The following is a 13,727-nucleotide window of genomic DNA, read 5'->3' as shown; positions in this document are numbered from 1 at the left end:
ATTTGGACATACTACAATACCATTATGGTGCTGACCATCAGGAGCTAGCATCAGATTCCACCAAGGTAAGGGGGCCCAGTTATTTATAAGATTGCCCTAATTTCAGGTGCCAGCCATAAATCTCATGGGTCCCCACGCTGTCCACATTTCTGGCCATATATTCAGAGGTTCCTGTATTGCTTACAGGTTCAAAAATTACAAAAATAATTCTCAGGATTCAGGGAATTGCTGTACTTATGATTCCTGTTTCATCGTAAGGATGCACATCGGCGGGTCTGGACGGTCCCGGAAGCACATCTTCCATGCCCTTTTCCTCAGCAGTAAGGGTGCACCACCCTCCCAGCACATTGTGCTTACCAACCAAGAAGTTTCCCTGAGCCTCAGTGTTCAGAATCTTTATTGGGGTTTTATTGGATTAGTATTAAGTGACTCAAAGTGCTAACCCTCTAATCATATGGTTGGTCTTTCTGGTGTAACCTACCTCCATCTTTTTTTTTTTTTAAAGATATTTATCTTTAGAGGGGAAGGGAAGGAGAGAGGGAGAGAAATATCAATGTATGGTTGCTTCTTGTGCATCCCCTGCTGGGAACTGGCCCCTGCTGGGAATTGGCCTGCAACCCAGGCATGTGCCCTGACGGGGAATCGAACCTCGATCTTTTGGTTCGCAGGCCCCTGCTCAATCCACTGAGCTACACCAGCCAGGGCTTGGCCTACCCCCATCTTGATTCTTTCTTTGCATAAACTATCTAGTCATTTCATTAGGATAAACTATTGAGCTCATTGTGAATAACAAAGAACTTCTATCACTAGGGAAATTCCAAGGATTTAAGAGTTTCCCTCCTAGGAACCAGACAGACAAGTTCTTCATTGTGTATTTCTTAACTAGTCTTAATAAGTAACTTTCAGTCTCTTAAACACTCATTCAATAAATATTTATGGATCAGGTCCTTTACAACTTGCTGAGAAGCTAGAGATAAAAGACAGATATGGTCCCTGCGCTCCAGGTGCTTAGAATTCATTAGGGATTAGCGTTATGAGACAGTGAGGTGCGTGTAGCGGGGATCGAAAGGCCAAGAGCCTTAGGAACTTCAGGAGCAGCTATCCAGGAAAGAGAGAGAAAACAAAGTTCTAGGCAGAGAGCACATGTGCAAAAGACCAGAGGCATGAAGGAGGCTGACTCAATCAAGGCGCTGACTGGAAGTTCAAAGGGCCTTGTGTACAGAGTATGAAGGGAAGAATGGTGAGATATGGAGGGTTCTGAGTGGCTGCTATCTATAGCATCATCCCAAACACAAGGACACACTAGTCTTCACCAAATGCTGTCTTCATGATATCAGGTCTTTGTCTAGAAACCTCCTGTGCTTATCACTAATTGCCACAGGACCCTAGGCATCATTCTGAGGTAGTTTCCTCAGACATAAAGTTGGGGGTACTAATGTCTATCAAATTTAAAAAGTGAACCATATGCCCTTGCTCTCCTCACTCAGGCTGGAGGCTCAGAAAGAAGCACCATGTTTTACATGTTTTTATATCCTCCTGAGGAGCCTAGTGTATAGCTAGGGCACACAGTTAATAGCAGGGTTTCTTGAGCTCCATCAACTTGGATGGAAAAAAAAACATTTATTTTCAATGATTTCTTAACAGAAATTTAGCATTTCCTTACCTTGTGACTGTAGATAACAAAGCACAGTAGTGGTTCTCCATAATCTAGTATGACCTCCTGGCCCATGAATAGGGCTCTACCCCTTGTGCTCAGTGCTAGGGCCTTGTTAATACCTATGTCCTACAGACCAGAGATCATCACAACTGCGCGGATCTTCTCCCCACGTGGGAGTCATTGCAGATTGCTTGAACTAGGATTTACGTACATCACACTTGTTAGACCCGCGGTTGGATTACACTTTACACTTGTTAGACCCACGGTTGGATTTTGTTAATGTAATAATAAAGAAGCACATTTTTGCTGTATCAAAAATTTGGGATTTTGATTTTGATGATTGTATTGAAGTATTTTCACTTTCTATGCATTTCCATCTATTTTATTTTATGGATTTAAAAACATTTTTCTGAGTAGTGGTCCAGGGGCTTCACCAAAAAGCCAAGGGGGTGCATGGAGGAAAATAAGGTTAAACACTTCTGCTTAATAAAAATATATGTTGCTCTAACTCTTCTCAAAGGGATGCTTGACTTTGGGTGTTGAGTCATCTCTCTGATCTGAGTCCAGGAGGTCCACCTCTTGGTGCCCTCAAAGGCCCTGGAACACCTGTTCCCAAAGCAAACCACTGTCTTAACTGCATGTAGGACATTGGATAAGGGTATGTCCCAGGGGCACAGAATTGATCAGTTGTGGACCTACTTCAACCAGTGAGCTGAGAGCTCAACATACCCTCACATCCTCGAGAAATGTGGCCATGGGCCATCTCAGCCAATGAGATTTGTCCCATGATATTCATCATCCTCGCCGCAACCATTAGCCAGCCAGATCTCACTAATGTCTGGCTAATGGTTTGGGAAGTGGCTAAGTATGAGAGCTGACCAAATAGGTACTTTCAGATTAAATGTCAACTAATCAGCCCAGTTAGATCCTGTCCCTTGGGGAGTTGAATTTGAACACATGGGGAGAGTCAGCAGTTGGGAGGTCCAGAAGGGACAGACACAAAGAGAGAGGTGAAGGGTAAGAGAGAGGGAGTTTAGTGAAAAGTGGGAATTTGACAAGTTAGGGTGGCCTTCAACCCCATTCTCCCAGAGGAGGTCTGGTCCTGCACCTCTCTCACTCCATGGAGGTCTGCTTCTTACCACCTAGAAGGGCATACCTAACCCATGTTCCAAGAGCTCAAGAATTCAGGAGTCCCCAGCTGCACAGGACTCATAGCAGAGCACATCTCCTGGCATGACAGAGACCCCAAAATGGGGAAGTTGGAGAGCTTTCTCCTTAGTCTCCATAATCTAGTGTGACCTGGCCCATGAATAGGGCCCTACCTCTTATGCCCAGTGCTAGGGCCTTGTTAACATCTATGTCCTTGCAAGCCTCTCTCCAAGGGCTATTTGCTTGATTGCTCACAAAGCAGCCAGAGCTGCTATTACCACTGGTGAGTAGGGGGTAGGTGGCAGGCCAGCAGAAATGGGGAGGGAGAGACAGAGAGGTCTGCCACTCCTCATCTGAGAGAAGTAGCATGGGGTAGACCTCTCTGACATGGCTCCTTTGGTTCTCCACGTCCAGGCTCCTGTCTCCCTTCAGGGTCTATGATATTCCCCTCCTCTCTAGAATGTCTCCACTCTCTTTGCCCAGAAACAGATTCAGATGGAGCTGCATGCAGCCTCCTTTAATCCTAACAATGTTTTAGAGGTGAGGAAATGAGGCTGAGAGGTCTGATGCTAGCTATCAGAAATGAGGAAGGAGTCCAAGCTCCTAAGTATGCTCTATAAATAGTCTGCACATTGCCACCTCTCCAGCCTCTTCATTCCCAGCTCGCTGCCACCCATTCCCTTGTCAAAGCGACAACAGATGTACGTCCATGTATGATGGAAGTTACATCCCATAAAACCATCGTAAAATATCATAAGTCAAAATTGCATTTAATACACCTAACCTACTGAACATCATAGTTTAGACTAGCCTAACTTAAATGTGCTCAGAACACCTATATTAGCCTACAGTTGAGGAAAAATTATCTAACAATGAATACTCTGTAGAGTATCATACAGCATATCAGTTAGCCCAGCAAATAATCAAAATTGAAAATTTGCAGTACAGTTCCTATTGAATGTACATGGCTTTCACACCATTGTTAATTCAAAAGAAAAAAATCAAGTTGAACCAGGGAAAGTCGGGGTGGGGGGTGTCTGTACTTGGATTTCCCCAAACGTGTTCTTTCATCTTTGCTCCTGCTGTTTCCCTGGCTAAAATACCCCTATGATGCCCTTATTTCTGACTCGATTCCAGAATTCACACTTTTGGGTTTATTCAATCACTCAGAACATAATGGGTCTGTTTTACTCTAAACTCTCTGCCAGGTGTTGGGGATCAAAGATGAATGGAGAAATTAGCTGGTAGGATATAACTGAGTGAAAACTTTTAAGTACACTCTAAAAATCTATAGAAGAAACACAGTAGGGGGTGTAATCCGTGCTTTCCTCCAGGTGTGTGGGAGGCAGTATGGGCACCTCCTCCCCACTCCCCCACCGCGTTCTCCAGGCGAAGATTTGAGAAAGATTAGACATATAATCCTCGGGTTGGGTGTCGCTTTCCGGAAGGCTTGAGGCCTGAATCCTAACCTGCCCCTACACCAGGTCCCATTGTTCCCTTCCCTGCAACCCATCCGGAATTAGCGATCTGGTTGGCAGGTCATTCGCTGTCAAGAGGGCTGGAGAAGGAAGCTCGGTAACTTAAAATATTCACCTCTGACTCAGAGACCTCGCTCGCCTAGACGTCGGTCACTTGGACGAGCAATGACCCCTAAAAAGGGTCTCAGGCGACATCCTTAGAATGTGTGCCCCCTTTAAAAGGAGGAGACTAGCAGGCGCAAGTGAGTAACCACAGCACGTCACAAATCCCGAACCTTGGTTTCAACCTCTAGCCGACCCCGCGGTCCCGCCCTGCGCCCTCCTAAGATCGTGGCTTCCGGGAATAGTACTGCTGGACCGCGGCTGAAAGCGCCGGCGCCGACGGGCTAGCGAGATCGCAGGGCGGGGCAACATCTTAAAGGGCCGGAGCAAAGGAAGAACGGCGGTGGCAGTGGCTGAGGCGAAACCTAGGGAGGTGATGCCACGTGACTTAATGTAGGTTTCCTTTAAATCTCTCTAGTCCCAGACCCATGGAGCCCACGCGAGGCTATCCACTGTTCGGGGGCGCCTTCTCTGCCACGCTCCCTACCGGGGCCATTGACGTAAGGTTAGAAAGCCCCAGCGCCGGATGGAGGAGAATCGGGTGGGTGGCGGAAATGAGCTAGGGTCAACAAGGGCCTGCTTTGCTTCGTTCCAGCGACCTCCGACCGGTCCCAGATAATCAAGAAGTTTTCTGCCACCGCCTGACGGACCAGAGCCTCATCGTGGAGCTTCTAGAGCTGCAGGCCCATGTGCAGGGAGAAGCGGCAGCGCGGTGAGGAGTATCCGTGGCTAGCCAATGGGAAGGCCGGATCCTAATAAGTGGGCGGGGCCTGTGGCTGTACAGTTAACCTAGACTACTAGAACTCGAGGGCAAACCTATCACCGGAAGGAGCGAGTTAAGTTCAAACTTAAAGATGCTGTGCGGTAACAGTGAGTGTTGCCCCTCCATGACCCTGCTCCTCCACTCCAGGTACCACTTTGAGGACGTTGGTGGGGTGCAGGACGCTAGGACCGTTCAAGTGGAGGCTGTGCAACCCCTTCTTTTAGAGAACTTGGCCTTGAGAGGCTACTGTGAAGAAGCCTGGGTCCTCTCTGGCAAGCAGCAGGTAGCTAAAGAGAATCAGCAGGTAAGGGCCGGTGGTGTGTGAGGTGTTGGAGGGGTGAAGGGGCTGGCCCTAAGGCATCAGGTAAGGATCCTGACGATGATCCTTTTAGGTAGCAAAGAACATAACACTGCACCAGGCCTTGCTGCGGCTGCCTCGGTACCAGACCGATCTCCTGCTCACCTTCAATCAGCCCCCGTAAGGAAAGGGCATATGGCTCATGAGTGGGGTTCCCAGGAAAACTGGCTGGGAGGGGCAGAGCAGAGAGGCTGGCTGGTGGGGTCCTCCAAGAAAGTAGGAGTGGGCCAGAGGTTTGGGGTCACAGATACCTAGGTTCTCCAGGGATCAGGAAGTGGCAGCTTCCACACAGGAGGCCTGGATGATGTTATCTCCCCATCTCTTCCCCCACCCCCAAGCCCTGACAACAGGTCATCTCTTGGCTCTGAAAATCAGTCACTTCCACCCTGGAGCCTGGGTGACTTTGAACTGCTGGTGACCAGTCTGACTCTTCATGATCCCAACATCTTTGGCCCCCAGTAAAGATGCTAAAATGCTACATGATGCTGCTGAAGACTCGGGAGCCCATTCTTCAAGGGGAATAAAGGGTTGGATATATCCCCCAAATTCCTTCTCTGTGCATAAACATAAGACACTTTTCTGCAGAAATAAACTTGCTTTATAACCAACATAATCTCTGTGCCTTTGAATCTAAAAGGACCTCAAGTCTCCCCAGTACCCTTTGGTCTTGGAGGGGGAGTTAAAGTTGTACATGGGATCAGAAGGGACCCAAGGCTGGCAGTGGACAAAGAAAGGAAATACACTTTGGTGTGACTGGTTCAGCCCTGAGGGAAGGGTGTGAAATGTACAGGGGGGCAGAGAGAGGACATTCAAAGTGACACCCAAGGAAGGGAGGGAAACTCTCTTGTAGTAATTCAACCCTGAGAAAACAGATGAGGAGTGGTATTGACTGTCCCCCTCAGATGGATGAAAGGTCAGCTGGTCAGAAGTCACCAGGACATACAGTAATGGAGGCAGAAGTGACCAAGTAGTGCTGATTTGGTGGTGTGGAAGAATCGCTGTTATTTGGAGTATGTGTAGTAGAGGAGGCGCAACTGGTCCCAGAAGAAGAGGGAGAGGATGGTGTGAGGGCCAAGGCGGAAGTAGGAGGCTCCTATACCCTTGTACATGCCAAAAATGCCCTCTGTCCGAGCTGTCTGCAGCACAGCATCCAGCATCCCCCGGTACTTGAGGCCCTGAGAGCAGGTTGGAGGAGGGAGAGAATAGGAAAGGAGTTTGTCAGAGCCCATCAGGAGCCTCACTTCTGCAGTCTGCCTTTTGGGCTGTCTCACTTGCAGCTGAAATCTGCTCTCCCCCTTCCCTCTCCGGCTTTCCCTGCCTGTCTGAACCCCAGAGCACTCCCTTACCTTGCCCCGAGAGTCTGTGGGCTGGTTGTAGAGTCTTGTGCTGGCCACATCAAAGGGTGTCATGGCTAGGACCACTGCAATGCCACTCACCATGGCAGCTGCCAGAGCCACCTTCCAGCTCTGGGGAGGAAATATCTGAGGGAAGGGAGGAAGAGCTTTGTCAATCAGCCAAACATTCAACTTCTAGGAAAGGGCAGGCCCTGCACAGGGGATAGAGTAGAGAGCTGGTAACTCAGGGAGCTTCCATTCTATCAGTTATAATACAGTGTGATGACACGCACTGTGAAGGACTCACATAAACCTTCTGGGAGGAATGATGAGAGCTGTGGGAAGGCTGTAGAGGGTGATCCCCAACCCCCCTGCCACTCCCTCACATTAAGTGTTGGTACTGACCCCTCTAAGACTCAGTTCAGCCTGCACTCCCCTGCCCACATTCCCATGGTGGCCCCACCCATTTCCCGGGCAGTACCTCCCACTGGGTTATGAGGTCCTTGGTGGATGAGAAGGTGCACAGCTGGGCGGAGGAACCGAAGATAACTCGGGGCAGGCCACCAATGGCCCCACGCCATAACCCCACCAGACCATGCTTTTGGCCAATCTCTGTTAGTGCCTGAAACATGCCCTGGTAGAGGGAAGACCATGGGGAAGGGTTTAGTCATATTAGCATCAGAGGCTGCCATCTTCCAACACTGCTAAGGATGGGTGCATAACAGGCATCTGATGTCTGGACAACCTTTGTGTGTGAGCTCAGGGCCAGAATGTTGCCCTTTGGCTGTCTACCACCCTGTTGTCTCCTCCCTTGTCATTCCAGACTAGGGAGTATGGAAATGAGGACATTAGCAGACAAGGAGAATGGAGCAGGAGAAATGGGCGCAGGAGACTAGAGGAACTGGGGAACGTGTGGGAAAGAGGATCTCAGTAGACTTCAGAGGCAGAAGGAGGCTGAATTGATTGGCTGGGCAGAGCCTTGTCTGGGTTGGAGCTGCTGGGTGCAGGCAGAAAGTTGGGTCCAAATGGGAGAGAATGGCAGGGACTCCAGTGGGGTTGGAAACTCCTTACCTGATGCTTATACTGGTGCCCTACAGCAATTTCTGAGGCTGCCTGTGCTTGTAGGTGTGTCTTCACCTGAGGATGAGAGAGTATCACAACCTATGGCCTAGTGACCATCCTTCTACCTCAGAGACCCAATCCCCTGAACCCCTCATACTTCCTCTAGGGTGTTCAACAATGAATATCCTTTTAATCTGATAATTACTGTTGTTCCCACTTAACGAATTGGTCATGAGACTCTGTCCCTTGGCTCCAGTCCTGGGGAATGGATCTTATATCACAGCAAGATACCCCACCCCCTCTACAGCCTCTTTCCCTTGTGAGTAGGCATGGGGATGGAGAGGTTAGAGCATGGCAACATTTCCTAAGACTCTTCACATTAGGCAACACCTGGGTGTCCAGCCTCTCATCTCATGCCAGCTCCTATTCCCAGACAGGATCCCCAGCCACCAGCACAGTCAGGTTCCCCATCAGACTCCAGTGGGTGGTGAGGGGTCATCTGCACCTGATCCCAAAACTTCATGGGGCTATGGGTTCAGCTGACTTTGTAGAGGTTATCATCCTTGAATCTCATACCCTAGGAGTGAGACCAAACTTCCTCTCCTGAGGAAGTTCTCAAGGCATTGAGAACTCACTGCCTCTCAGTGTCTTTTCAGGAAGAGCACAAAGCAGGGCCTAGTCCTAGCAATAAGCAGCTCTGTGACCTTGAGCTGGTCACTTCCCCTCTCTGGGCCTCAGGCAAAGGGTCTATAACCTGGATAACTCAAAAGGGCTGACTGTGAGATTGTAACTCTGTGATGTCCAGGACTGCTCCTGATCCTTACACTCACTGAGGTATATTACTCAAGTTCCTCGCCCACCCCTACACAAATCCACTTCCAACCTCAGTATCAGTTATGAAGGCCTAGGTCCCCACCCCACACCAAGTGTCTGCCTTGGAGGCCCCAGGTAAGACCCTTCTTCTCACCATGTAGATAGGGCTCCCCAAGTAGGCTCCCATGGTTCCAGCCATGGCACCAGCTGCTGCGCTGCGGACCGGGCTGAGGGTGCCCTCAGCTGTGTGCAGGTAGCCTCCAGTCTCAGCCAGCCCGTAGGTGCCCAGCCGAATGCCATTCATCAGAAATTGGTATAGCAGGGCAGGGGCCAGGCCCTTCTGCAGGGCAGCTAGGCCGTCCACCTTGCCGATGGTAATGAAGGCATGGAAGACGTTTCGGTAGTGCCTCTTGTAGCTGCCGGGGGCCCGCAGTTCTCCCTGCAGCTGCATCCTAGTCTTCACCACCTCCAGGGGATTGGTGAACAAACAGGCCCCGCAAGCTGCCAGGCCGCTCATCACGAAGTCCATAGTGGAGCAGCGGTAGCAAGAACTGGCCCAAGAGAAAGAAAGTCAAAATGAGCTTCAGAAACGGGGTCAGAAATCAGGAAAGACCTGTTGCAGCAGTCCAGGCTGCAGGAGGTAGGAATTTAGGGGTTCCGGAGTCAAGAATGTCAGGGTCAAATGTCAGGAGGTCAAAGGTTAGCTGGATTTGGCAGTCAGGAGCTGGCAAAGAGAAGAAAGAAGAGATTAGGGGAGTCTGGCGAGAAGGTTATGACAGGCTTCTGTTGGTCGAAGGAGTTGATGTCAAAGAGGGACAGAAGTCAGGGGGACTGTAGGTGGGATGCTGAGAACAGCTGGCCGCTGGGCGTCCGGGAATACGGAAGGGAAATGCTGAGCTGAGCTGGGAGCTGGGAAGGAAGATAAAAGAAAAAAAACCCAGAAGGTTATGCAGGAAAAGGATCCGGGAGATCTGGTGGCGTACCCGGGACAGCAAGGAGATCGGGATCGCGGAAGTCTGGATTCCGGCGGAGACTGTGCGTTCCAAGGGAGCTGCTGGAGTTCGCAGCAGCTCCACGGGGTAGCCTGCGGAGAAGGCGCCTCCACACTCCAGTCAGTGTGCACAGCGCCCAATGAGGGGGCCTAGAGAGCCTCAGCCAATCAGCACCGAGCCGGCTCCTCAGCCAATGGGAGGCGCTCCGGGTTACGCGACCTCGGGAACCGCAGGGAGGCAGTAGGAATTAACTCTCTTAGCTCAGGCTCCAGGGCCAGGTTATCGGCCTTGGATCTCTGGGAGAAATAGCAGGACAGCGGAGGGTTTTATCACTGGCGGGGAGGAGAGGTTGGACCTTGGGTTACTGGAGTGTGTGGAGGCCGAGAAGGCAGCAGTCCATCATTGGGGTGTTTGGGGCTCTCCTCCTTCCCATTCTGTCGCGGGCTTTCGCCCAGTGGAATTGTCTAACTGTAGATACACTCGCCCTGATGGGTTCTGGTGCCAGGATAGCCTGGAAGGTGCGGGTCTGTCCGCGGGGCAGCTGAGACGCACCTGCTGAACCGGACTTGTAGGTTCTGACCCCGGGTGTAGCTGGCTGCTGCCGGAGGGAAGGGGGCCTAATGAAAGGTGAGGGAGCGTGGTCTCATTCCTATGCTCTTTATCCTCAGCAATCTGGAGGGAAAGACTGGACATGCCAAGGCGGAGATTTAAATCTCTGGGCTTAGGTTACACAGGGCCTGCAAGTGGTGGTGCGAGAGATCTTAAGATTCTGGCCTCCTGCCCTTGCCCATGAATCTGATCATGGTTAATCAGGGAAGAAGTTCTGAGAAAAGAAGCTAGGAAGTTAGCTGAGAAAAGGCAGATGGATAAGACCTGTCATCTGAGGCCGCAGAAGGAGGTGGAGGGCACACCTGTGTGAGAGGTCGTCACCAGACTTAGACTGAGAGACCCTTCTGAGTTCCGGTTTGTTTCTTCCTGCTTACCAGCTAGATGGCCTTGGGCAAGTTACTTAACATTTCAGAGCTCCCTTTGGAAAATGGATTGATAATTATCTGTTGCACATACCTGAGTGAAACTGTTGGACTTCCACTAGGTGTTCAATTTACAGATTTCTTGAAAAGTCAAGAACTGTCATACTCCTGTGCCCTAGTGTGTCCTGTGCAAACAGCCAGGTCAGAATATCCTTGCCGCCTTCTTTTGGTGATCTCGAAATCATTCAAATCACTCCTTACCTTGAACTTCATCTCTCCTAACCCTTGAAGCTTTCCAAATTCTCCATGTTCAAGCCATTTCCAGTTCTGCTTTGCTCCTCAAACATTTACCCGCATTTCTCATTTTGTTTGACAAATGTTTACTCTCTGACTCCTTTGTTACAGTGGGAGTTCTTGTATACCCACCCTGACAATTTGGTCTGAATCGTTTCCATTTCACCAGTGTACTGCTAAGTTATCGAGCCTTAGGAAGAAGCAGGAAGGGTGGAGGGTAAGGTCGAGTATAACAGAGCTTCTCCTGGGCTCTGGAGGGGTCTCCAGAAAATTTCTGAGGAGTGCTTCCCAAGTGCCTTCACCTGCTGGGTGGCATGACAGTTTGTCATTGTTTTAATCCTTAGGTTTATACCAGTAGTTCTTCGAGTGTGGTCTCTGGAGCAGAAGTAGCAGCAGCAGCAGCAGCACCACCACCACCACCACTGGGGTATCTATTAGAAATGAACATTTTCTAATCCCACCCTAGACCTCCTGTGCCAGAAAGTCTGGAGGTGGAGACTAACATATACTTTAACAAGCCCTCTTGGTTATTCTGATGTATGCTAAAGTTTTAGAACCACTGGCTTAAGGCTTTTATCTTTAATATCCAGGCAAACTAGAGATAGACACTTTATAAAGTGTTGTTTTTTAAAAGTAAGCTTAATTTTTGGAAGTTTTAGATTTACAGAAAAATAGTACAAATACTATGAGAGTTCTCATATACCTCAGTCCAGTTCCCATATTATTAACATCTTATATTAATACGATATTTTGTTAGAATTTTGACCCAATATTGATACACTATTATTAACTAAAGTCCATACTTTATACAGATATTTTTCATTTTTTAATCCTCACTTGAGGACATTTTCATTTATGTTTGGTTTTTATTTATACTTTCTAAAGATTTTTATTTATTTACTTTTAGAGAGAGGGGAAAGGAGGAAGAAAGAGAGGGAGGGAAACATGGATGTGCAAATGGTTGCCTCTCCCACGCCCCCTACTGGGGACATGGCCCACAACCCAGGCAGATGCCCTGACTGGTAATCAAACTGGTGAGCTTTCCGTTCACAGGTCAGCACTCAGTGTACTGAACCACACCAGCCAGGGCAGAGAGAGAGAGAGAGAGAGAGGGAGAGAGAGAGAAAGACAGAGAGAGAGAGGGAGAGAGAGAGAGGGAGGGAGGAGCATCGATTGGCTGCATTTGTAGGCACTCAGACCTACAAATCCCAGGACCTGGGATCATACACCCTCACTAATTCTAAAATCCCTAACAGGGCACCAACCCAAGTCCTGGGTTCTAGCCTGTGGTTGCTACCTTGCCACCAAGTTTATACCACCAAGTCTCAGGGCCAACAGGCTCGAGTTGCTCTGGGCAAGTGCTCTATCCCCAAAACTGAGGAGCATAAACTGCTCTAATAGCTAAGACTTCCTGGGATTTGAAGACAGTGAGGTGTGCAGTGAGGGAGGCCTAAAGATGGCTTGCAAAGAGAGGTCCGAGGAGTGAGAAATTCTAAAGCCAAATCCCTCAAACTCAGATTGCCTTTCATAGCTCTAAATCTATACTCCAACAAAACCAGGCCTGCATCTGTGGCATTGGAGTCTGGCTGTTCCGGGCACTTGCCTTTCAGCAGTGTCTGAAGCAGATGGTACAAGATCTGAGCTGCCCTCTTCTTGGCTTGGATGTGATCCAAACTCTTCCAGGGGCAGAACAGGTCCCTCTCCCTCAAATCTCTGCTCATCCTTGGTCTTACTAGGCTCTTTGTACAGAGGATCTGAACCTGATGGGCCAGTTCCTGCCAAGGCCTCTCCATGTTCAGTGGGACTCCGGGTCACCTGTCGTGTTACTGGAGTCCTGATCCTACGCAGTGTAGAGGTCACAAGAGGTGTCAGAACTGCAGAAGTTTCAGTGCAGGGGAAGCTTCAGGCCAGACTTGAGCTCTCCCTGTCTGTGGCTCACTTCCCCAAGGCCCAGTGGGAGTGCTGATTCAGCACTTTACTCCCTGCAGTAGGTATTGCTGAACTGGGGTAGAGGTAAGTGGGTGAGACACAAGAGAGCCAACAGGGCAGGGTAGTTATTGATGCCCAGCCAACTATTAAACTAATGAGAAGAATTTAAACTGTTAAGAATTTTTGTGTGTGGTTTTATTGTATCATCAGGCATTAAAATATGTGAACAAATCAATGTCTGGAGGTGAGGCAGCTGCTTTCTCCTTTACTTCTTTGGGTTACTAGAGCAACTTCTCTAGTTGCTCTAGGGAGCAATATAAAGTCAGTATATTAAAAAAAGAAAAAGTCAGCCCTGGTTGCTGGATGGCTCAGTTGGTCGGAAAATCCTCCCAAACACCAAAAGCTCACAGGTTCGAGTCCCAGTCAGGGCATATACCTGGGTTGCATGTTTGATCTCCGGTCATAGCATATACAGGAGGCAACTGATTGATGTTTCATTTTCTTTCTCTCCTCCTTCTGTTCTCTCTAAAATCCATAAACATATCTTTGGGTGAAGATTAAATAAATAAAAAAACACAATCTTTTGCATTACTTAAGTCTTTCCTTGCACCAAGGCATGCACTGGTACAACACAAACTTCTCTCAGATGAAGCTAGTCTAGCATCCAAACATCATGCACAATACCTAGGTAGCAGCAGCGACTGTGCCCACCTCCACTGTGGCCCTGATTATTTGTGTATGATATTTGGAGCATCTGGAAGAGTATGATTAGTATGGGGAAGAGGAAGGAGGAGGAAACAGCATGAGTGCCTGGCTGGGAAGAGG

The 13,727-nt window shown here is 49.1% G+C and overlaps 2 protein-coding genes across 6 annotated transcripts; one reads left to right on the top strand and one right to left on the bottom strand.

The window, feature by feature from the left end:
- The first annotated feature begins 4,440 nt into the window (after positions 1-4,440).
- Positions 4,441-6,115, top strand: RANGRF (RAN guanine nucleotide release factor). Of its 4 annotated transcripts, XM_037028192.1 has the most exons (6): positions 4,441-4,526; positions 4,805-4,891; positions 4,982-5,098; positions 5,297-5,453; positions 5,542-5,627; positions 5,846-6,115. In XM_037028192.1, exons 2-6 carry the CDS (start codon positions 4,815-4,817, stop codon positions 5,967-5,969), a joined length of 561 nt encoding a protein of 186 aa, XP_036884087.1. In that variant the 5' UTR covers positions 4,441-4,526; positions 4,805-4,814; the 3' UTR covers positions 5,970-6,115. The 4 variants fall into 4 exon arrangements, with proteins under 4 accessions (XP_036884087.1, XP_036884089.1, XP_036884088.1 ...); XM_037028193.1 differs by lacking the exon at positions 4,441-4,526 and having other exon boundaries at positions 4,604-4,891; positions 5,858-6,115; XM_037028191.1 differs by lacking the exon at positions 4,441-4,526 and having other exon boundaries at positions 4,606-4,891.
- SLC25A35 (solute carrier family 25 member 35) lies at positions 6,086-9,862 on the bottom strand. 2 transcript variants are annotated; one of them, XM_037028189.1, is made up of 6 exons: positions 9,700-9,861; positions 8,871-9,267; positions 7,913-7,978; positions 7,323-7,475; positions 6,854-6,988; positions 6,086-6,682 (listed from the first exon to the last, which is right to left on the bottom strand). In XM_037028189.1, exons 2-6 carry the CDS (start codon positions 9,243-9,245, stop codon positions 6,509-6,511), a joined length of 903 nt encoding a protein of 300 aa, XP_036884084.1. In that variant the 5' UTR covers positions 9,246-9,267; positions 9,700-9,861; the 3' UTR covers positions 6,086-6,508. The 2 variants fall into 2 exon arrangements, with proteins under 2 accessions (XP_036884084.1, XP_036884085.1); XM_037028190.1 differs by lacking the exon at positions 7,323-7,475 and having other exon boundaries at positions 8,871-9,862.
- Positions 9,863-13,727: the final 3,865 nt, after the last annotated feature.

This window comes from Sturnira hondurensis, unplaced genomic scaffold (genome assembly GCF_014824575.4).
Source record: "Sturnira hondurensis isolate 20B ecotype Veracruz unplaced genomic scaffold, ASM1482457v3 Scaffold0019835, whole genome shotgun sequence".
NCBI lineage: Eukaryota > Metazoa > Chordata > Mammalia > Chiroptera > Phyllostomidae > Sturnira > Sturnira hondurensis.
Note: the sequence above shows the minus strand (reverse complement) of the source record. Positions and strands in the feature narration are given on the sequence as shown.